The 8,851-nt window shown below is 33.0% G+C and overlaps 1 protein-coding gene across 1 annotated transcript; it reads left to right on the top strand.

Annotated features, from left to right (window-relative positions):
* Positions 1-3,610: 3,610 nt before the first annotated feature.
* On the top strand, positions 3,611-8,213 carry LOC128993596 (chymotrypsin inhibitor Ani s 6-like). Its single transcript, XM_054417583.1, has 3 exons — positions 3,611-3,770; positions 6,865-7,020; positions 8,043-8,213. The coding sequence occupies exons 1-3, from the start codon at positions 3,701-3,703 to the stop codon at positions 8,108-8,110; spliced, it is 294 nt and encodes a 97-aa protein (XP_054273558.1). The 5' UTR covers positions 3,611-3,700; the 3' UTR covers positions 8,111-8,213.
* The last annotated feature ends 638 nt before the right edge of the window (positions 8,214-8,851 follow it).

The following is an 8,851-nucleotide window of genomic DNA, read 5'->3' as shown; positions in this document are numbered from 1 at the left end:
TCTAAGACTTACCTAATTGCAAAATTGCACATTTAAAAACTCTTTTTAACATAACACAAGCTGCTATACCCGTGCTTTGCAACGGGAAGAAAATGTTACCTAGAGAGCTATTAAAGTAATTCTGATGTGTGTTTTAAAATACTGCAACTCTATGATTTAGTTTGAAAATATAAACTGATTTAAAAGTGTAAACCTACTTACTTTCAAACTCCTACTTTTTATGTTAATAGATCCAAAAGTATATGACGACATACCTTAGTGTAGCAACAGCATCAATTGCTTCATATTGATGCATATTGATGCTTCACGAATTACATGTTTTACCATAATTCTTCAACTTTAGTCAAGCCTCTTTACATGTAGCTTACTATATAAATTACAAAATGAAACTTTGAGCAATACTTTACAAAACGTATACAACCTTTCTTTAAAACCAAACATAACCCTCCTAAATCTACATAAAGCATAACAAACATATTTTTCGAGTAAATAAACAAACACCAGTTCATTGTACTGACCAGCTGTTTCACTAACTAAATTAAATTAAATCATGTAAACTTTGGAAGCATGCCAGGCGTAGCCCTTTGGACGTCGGCCTGTGGGGCAGAGCCCTTAGGAAATTCGTCCATATCAATACTTTTCGGCAAATCTACACACTCTAAGCTTCATTTTGATGTGACATATGCCTATATTTTTATTTGGTAAATGGCCTTAACCGTTTACATAAAATTTGATTGTATCACTTTAATAATATAATAGATAGGTTAAAATATTTTGAGTTATTAATAAACAAACAAAGACCAACTAAAATACTTAGGGCAACATTGTTGAGCTTTTTTCTCGTTCAGGAATACTCAGTGTGTGGAAAACATTACCATTAATATTTCAGCGTGGCGTAAATACCAAAGTCCTATTCCACAGCCGTAAGCTATATGTGCAATCCTCAAAACAAACTTACAAAGTTTTCCTATTTCCGACCCAAACCGCAGTCTACCTGTTCCTGAACGCACGCCGACTTGTGAATCTCAGGAGCAATCTTTAGAAAATATATTTACAGTAATTCAGGATATATAGTAATTTAGTCTTTGTTCACTAAGCACACCGAGTAATTATATTGAAAGGTAATAATTTACCAGTTAAGGCCTCGAATAAAACAATTTTCCAGCAACATAATACTAATGGACCGGTGAAAACGCATAAAAAGCATGTTTAAATATCAATGTAGTATTGGTAGTACATATTGCGACAACAAAATAGGACTTTCATCAACATCTAACAGGCACGCTTTTAATAAACACATTGTTACATTCCAAAAACTAATATTGTTTTTTTTTAGATAGAGATTATATATAGCTATTTGAAATCTGATTGAATATCTTTCTCTCGCACAATTGTACAGGTATTTATAAATAAATATGCATTTAAAATATTGGATTTATTTCTACAGAATACTTCTCGATTCATTTCAATTTTTTTTTTATTTAAAAAGAAATATGCCCTTAACTTTTGTTTGTTTCCAACTTTATGCTTCTCAACTTTATGTTTATAATTAAAATGATTAACGACACTTTCTAGAAAAAGTTGTCAAATTTTTCTCTTTTACCCTTCTTTAAGTTTCTTGAAATTGTGTAAGTTTGCTGGAGGGTGGCTCCAGACTATGACGTAATTTCCTGCACGTGTTACAGCTAATGTATGGGGGTAGCCGGTGACGGTGGCGGCCAGACTGTGGGGATGTGTTAAACAGCTCTGTCAACTCTGGGACAAGTTTGATTAGTGATATACCAAATAGTGATAGAACAAATTAGTTGATTAGTCTATCACTAATCAAATGCTAACATTATCATTAACAGTTTGACTCACATATTTAGTGACCATGTTGATATCTCTATGGCACAGATTAGTTATCTCTTGACGCTAAATGATAGAGTTAGATAACTTGTCTAACGAATTTCCATGTAGTCGATGTAAAAGGGTAGTATTTTTTAGAAAACCAGAAGCTATTAGCAAAACTAAAATTAATAATCTCACCTAATACAAACTTTATAAATACACCTACACGTATGACAGTTTTACACCCTGTAGTTCATCTTCTTAAAAACTAAATCCATTTCACTCAAAGTGCTTTTAAAGCATTGTTATTTTAGTGACCTTGGCAGTTGTGAAACAGCTATTAATACAGACGAAAAGATGTAGAGGTGTTTATATTTATTTATTTAGATGTTTTCAGGAATATAGAAGAAGAAAATCTGAGAACAATGAGAACCAGAGACCATTAAAGTGAATTGTGTGCAAGAAAACAATCCATGGTAGGATTAGTCTAGAACTTTCTTTGTTTGATCATCACCTTTATTGAGCCAATTCGTTTCGGTTGTCTTCCTGACTTCCACGTCTTCTAAATCCACGGGTTCCAGCCTTAACCTTGTCCATTTCCTCTTCCGTCACTTCTGGACTTTTCGTTTCATGCTGGAGTGCCAGGACTTCATGCTTTGATGGAAGATCATTGCCCTCCAATATTGATAGTTTGGTGGAGGTTTACTGTGGACATAGATAAAAAAATCGGAGACTATAAATATTTTATTTTCATAACAATTTTTGGGTATGACAAAATTAAGAGGCTTTTACAATTATTTTATGGCGACATTTACAGCTTATGAAATTATCAAAGTTAACTACATTAACTAACTAGAGTTACCGCACCTAAACTGTAAATAGTGTTAAACACATTCTTTTATTTATATGCCTTCTATATTGTGCATTGTTGATTTTTTCAAAACATATAAAAAGTTTTTTTTTACTTAAATAATGCGGTTTTCATGTTTTAATCGACGCTTTCCACACGTACGTGATGGATATGAATAACTCTATAAGTCCTCTTTTATGCACCTGTGGTCACCGCACTGCGGTAGCCTATAAGAGTACAACACTGACCCAAATGGGTGCACTGGGGTGCGGCCCACAAGTCCAGTGGGGTGGACCTAGGAAACGCAACTTTTTGGCGGCTCTAGGTACATTGGTACATTGGGTCTTATGGGAGCTTTTATGCACTGCGACGCCTGCCGCAACCTGTAAATGCTAACAGTGGTATAAAAACCTGTGACGCCGCAATCTCCAAACCGCAATTTTGCAGCCGCATGATTTTTGTGGCGCGATAAAAACCGCAGCCCCAGTGCATTAATTTGGCCATAGCTGGTATCTAAGCTTAGCTTTTAAAAATTTTCGACTCTTTATGTTATGAAGATTTTCTCATAGCTTTAACTTAGAACACTTAATTATGGCCTTAATGATACCAACGATAAAACACGTATATGACCATCCAATGTACCACTGTAAGATATATTAGTAACATATCTGATGTGGGTCTTTATTGTTCAGCCGCGATGGTAAAACAAAATACTTTAAAAATCATGACAACAAAGGTCTGAAATCTTCCTGCGTGTTATCTTTGTTGCGTAATGATTACTCAGGATGCAAACCATGAAAAACAATGAGTCGTCATAATAAACCAAACAAACCGCAGCAGACAATGGACCGGAAGTTGGTCGTGCCAATGGTCACGTGACCGGCTAAGTAATCAGCTGGCTGCTAGGCTAGCCAGAACTAGTGCCAACAGTCCTACACAGTCAGTGAGAGTGAGTGAGTGAGTCAGTCAGTGACAGTCAGTGGTCTGTGTTGGTGCGAGCGACCTCTCGATTTTCCAGTTATGGAAGGTTACAGAATAGTCCTGCTTTCACTTCTTCTTGGAATGGTCATTGTTCAGTGTCTAGCCTCAAGTAAGTAAATAATTTTACTTTACCATGTATACATAACTTTTTCATCAGGTATATTGTTTTCCGTCAACTTGAAAGTAATTCAGGACTCTTTCTTTGATTCGGTCTTATGATTGGCGTGTAGAAAACCGAAGTATTCCATTGTATATATTAGGTTTGAGGTCAATATACGACATTGTATGATGTAGTCAAGTTATTTACAACCAATTAAATGTTGACAAACTTTTAGGTTTACAAAGAATGTAACACGCTTCAACTTATAACAGCACGATTATTAAAACACGATTGTAGGGAAAAATGTATTTGATAAGGAAATGATTTTTAACAAATGATAAAAAAAAGTAAATATGCAATAAATATTCATTTACAATTTTTGAATAGTTTGAAACTTATTGATTGATAAAGCTTTTAAAGTACCCTAATGTAAGGAATTCGATTTTAATTAAATTTCTCTTCACCTCAATTTATCCAGGTATAGGCCTACTTTATAAAGTAGGCTACTTTTATTCATATTTTTGTCCAGGGTATTTTTTATCACTTGGTTTGTATAAAAATTCCACCCAACACTGTACCCCTAGGATAATAAATATAAAATGCAAATATTCATTGGGTAACGTATTGTTAATCAATCGTGTATATAGGGTAAAAGTGTGTTTTTATCTCAAGATACTGTAGCAATAAAGAAATAATATCTTTATTTCTTTATTGCTGTTTACTGCAATACGACTGTTTATTGCATTTACTGCATACTGAATGTTTACTGCATTCCCTATATTATTACAGTAAATGCTATTCATAATCGAGATTTAATATGGAAATAGACTAAAAACTAGCGATTTTGTTTCCAAACAAGAATATATCTAATCCTTGTTTTTTACTATCCTGACGTAGAACGAGCTTCTTCTGAGTAGAACAATAGACCAACTTCATTACTCTTATCAGAAGGTTAGATTAAATTACACGTACACTGCTATATATCCCTTTCTTAGTTTGGTAAATTTCTTGGAGTAAAAACTTTTCTTACAATTAGATTTATTATTTCTGCAAACGATGTAGCTACAGAAACATTCAATTCTCAATCTATTATTAGATTCACATATGAAATAGTTCTTTATTGTATATGATAATTAACTAAGCACGTTTACACGTAAACACTTTTAAAAGAAGAATTTATCAAAGATTTTTTTATGGTTTTATGTACACGAAAAGTTAGATGTTGCATTTCCTTACTTACCACTAAAAGTGTTTATAGATGGAAAGTCTAAAATTAGTAGGCCTACACTTGATCCATCTTTATTTAACCTTGAATACCTACATTTTAGCCTTGATCTAGTACTCACCTAGTAAATAAAGCGTGGATTTATTTTGTTAACGGCTTTGATTATTATTTTTCGGATTTTGTTTGTAATCGAGCAATTTTACTTCTCATAACTTAATCCGTCCATAATAAATGCATAGATGCACGAAATACAAATAGGCTTAACTTACAGTGGTTTAGCATTGATGGAGAAAGTTTGTGAATAGACATAAAATGAAAATAGCACGATTATTTTACAACTCAAATTGACTAGCTTAGAATTGTATGATACACTTTTAATAAACTGGTCAGTAAAATATATGCTCATAGACTACAAACCAGGAATCCTAAGCAAAGACTTTTAGAAAGCCTTAAGACTAACACCAAAGTTTTTAAATTCATTAGTAATGTAATTTATTAAGGACTTTTTCGTTAGATATTGCGCGTCGTTATTTAATTATCTTGAAGTGGTGCTAAGGAATGCATTTCCTTACCTAAAACCTCATTTTAGCCATTATCTTCAATTATTTCGATAATTAGTTATGATTTTATATAAACACTGTTCTTGAAAATAGTTAAATATAGTAATTAGTAACGAACTTTGATTTGGATGTCGTATATAGCCTTCCGAATGAACTTGTAGAGTACAGGTTAGAACTGGTTTAGAGGACGTCTCATTCATGATGAAGATTTTAATTGAGTGCTTTCCTCGTGTCTTGGTATTACATGTAATTGCTGAATAGAGTTGGGTATTGTTAACATAGTTATGCTACTGTCTATGATTCATAAGACGACACTTGATTACTTAAGAGGCCTTATTTTTAATTCCAAGTAAAAACTAACTCCTACACCTTATACATGAGGACTTATTTAATGCACGATTAGTTTAATGAGTCCTTTCACGGCTAGTCTTAGTGGTTTCACTTAAGCTATTCTGATCGGTTTTATTTTACAAAAATGCATAAAACTACCACTTAAGGAAAATCCAGCCTTTCCATATAACCAAGCTGAATTATCCCTGACCATAACATTAGCTTGGCCACTAATGCGAATATCATACCAACGATGATGTTTATTGAGAACTCAGGTGATTACGACCCCATTATTAGCTTAACATCCATAACGTCGACTCTAGCCTTTCCGCTTTCCTGGTTTTCAGTTAGGTGTTTGCATTTTTTGTTGGATAAGAATATTTTTATTTTGGGATGATTAAGCTTAATAACTAATAATGATAATTGATTAATGATTAAGCTTATCCCATTATGAGATCTATTTTTGGTATTCGCATTGACCTTTACTACATATGATAAACATCTTAGTTGTATTCATTATATAATTGCATGGTTATACAAAGACCAAAATACGTTGTTCGATTACATGAGATAGATATTTGTTGATACTTTGTAGTCTGGATAACCTGTCTATGCCGACATGTATATGCAAAGAGAGTAAAATTTTGTTTCCGTATAAATAACAACGACAAGCCTTCAGTGATAACTGCCGAGGACCTGTTTCGGTATAAACTAGTCTGACCAATAAACCCAAGACTCATGGCTTATCTAAAGTTTTCTTGACAGTAATTATTGAAACAATAATCTGCTTTATTTGCACGTTAAAGATGTTTGGTTGACACGATATCCATCACATTTGCATATTCTACTATCAAAAATATTTTACATCTTTGAGTAGAATATCTAGGTTTCAAAAATAATCAGAACAACTACACCCAATTTACCTTCCATTGCTTAGCTTTAGAGATTTATTAAATTTTTTCACTAACTTCACTCTTCCATTTCACAGCTGACCGTTGTGCTACCGAAGAGCGTGCGAACCCTGGGGGGAAGTGCCGGAGGACCTGTAACGCCTGTAGGGACTGTGGCGAGTGTCTGTGCAAGTCAGGATACATCCGTCTCAACATTGGAGGTCCTTGTGTATCGGAGGAGTATTGTCATACAAGTGAGTATATTAAAGTAAAAAATAGTGTAGGATAAATACACAAAAACTTTGTTTAGTGGACCTAATGTTGTTTTTGAGTAATTTAGTTAGTCAACGGAGTGCCTGTATCACACAATGTGCCAATTTATTCTTTCACAATGTTATTATTTTTGATCTAGACTTAAAAGTAAATGTAGTATAAAAAAATGTTTTGCATAGAAGTATTCTATAGATCTTTTCAGTTGTTGCTAATAATATTATGTAATGTCTCGTATATTCGCACACGATTCTTCCGTCTGAACCCACTTTGTACAACATTTGTAGGACGCGCGTTTCAGTTGTCACCATACTCACTCTTATTTTCAAATGAAACTAGGGAGTAGTTGAAAATGGCTACAGCCGAACCATGCGTCACACGAATTTATACCGATTGCGTGCAGACGGAAGAATCGAGTGCGAATACTATACGCGGTTGTCTAGCATCAAGATGTATGGAGTAAAAGCATCACCGAGGAAGGATTTCACCAGAGATCATCTCTTCAAGTTAATATAAACCTGTTACAGTTGAACATAAACATAACCAACTTTAACGTGGGCATCTGTTTATTAATCTAAAAATCATATTATTATAGCAATGAAAAAGTAAACTATTTTTAAATATAGAGTATAGATTTGTACGCATATTGATAAATGAAAACACTGTCGATAACAATTTGAAATTTTAAATAAGTTGGAAAAGAAAATGTACTGTCAGCTGCAATTTGGAATCGCTTCATAAAATGAGAGATGATTGTAAACATAATTTAATCAACGTTAAATCATAACTGTAGTATTACTATAACATTATAGAGCTCGGCAAAATATAATCGTAGGCCTACATACCTATTATAGACTATTATTTGTTTAGATATTACGTTTCTAAGACTTGAATTTGTTTCAGTATTCTCAAAGAACTGTGATTTCACATTTTTGCGTATTTAACATGCTCATTATTATTTAGACAGCATATATCATAATTTTAACACCTTTTACGCTTGTTGCAGTGCACTTTAAATGGATGAAGGACGCCAAATACAACAATGACAATACCAACTTCTTCAACTGTAAATAGTTTTAGTAATCATGTCATTTTCAACACCAAAGTAACGTGCCAATCAAAACATTTTGTATTTATTTTTTCACTCGTTTAAAATAAATTGAGTTTTAAAATCTTACCATTAGTTTCACTAAGCCTTCCCTAATTATTTTCAAACTAGTTCATAGCGAATTCAATTTCATTATTTATTTTAAAAACTATATTCCATACCACATTTTAAAATAGCGTATGATTTAAAATATTCTCTGCTTTTGTGGCTAGTTCCGTATCCAAACATGACGTGAGACAATAACGTTGCCAGTGATGTTGATGCTACTAATATAAATGAATTTATTTTCACAGCGGAAGACATATAAAGGTCACCTCTGTCACCAACTGTCGCTTTTTACTTTCAAGTAGGAGGATGTATAGGTTACGACCAGTTCCAGGCAACTGGGCTAAAACATTCTAAAATGTTTAATTATTGCTTATTGCCGGGATTGAATTCGAGACTTCAGAGGAGAGCAATACTTTATGTAGATGTATTTGAGTGTTTAGGCGAATAAAAATAATTTCATTGGTTAATAAACCATAATAAGCAAAACCCATTTATAGTTACTGGACCACAAAATTACTTAAACAGTTTTTATTGAATGACATACGTAAATGATGAAACGCTCATATTGTTGAACAAAATTAAACAATACACATATTAATTAATTGCACATAATCAAAAAACTCTTATCTTTAGATAACGTTTCTAATTTTCAACGCAAA

This window comes from Macrosteles quadrilineatus, unplaced genomic scaffold (assembly GCF_028750875.1).
Source record: "Macrosteles quadrilineatus isolate MER2022 unplaced genomic scaffold, UCM_ALF_1.0 Scaffold_4__1_contigs__length_99947679, whole genome shotgun sequence".
In the NCBI taxonomy this organism is placed as follows: Eukaryota; Metazoa; Arthropoda; class Insecta; order Hemiptera; family Cicadellidae; genus Macrosteles; species Macrosteles quadrilineatus.
Note: the sequence above shows the minus strand (reverse complement) of the source record. Positions and strands in the feature narration are given on the sequence as shown.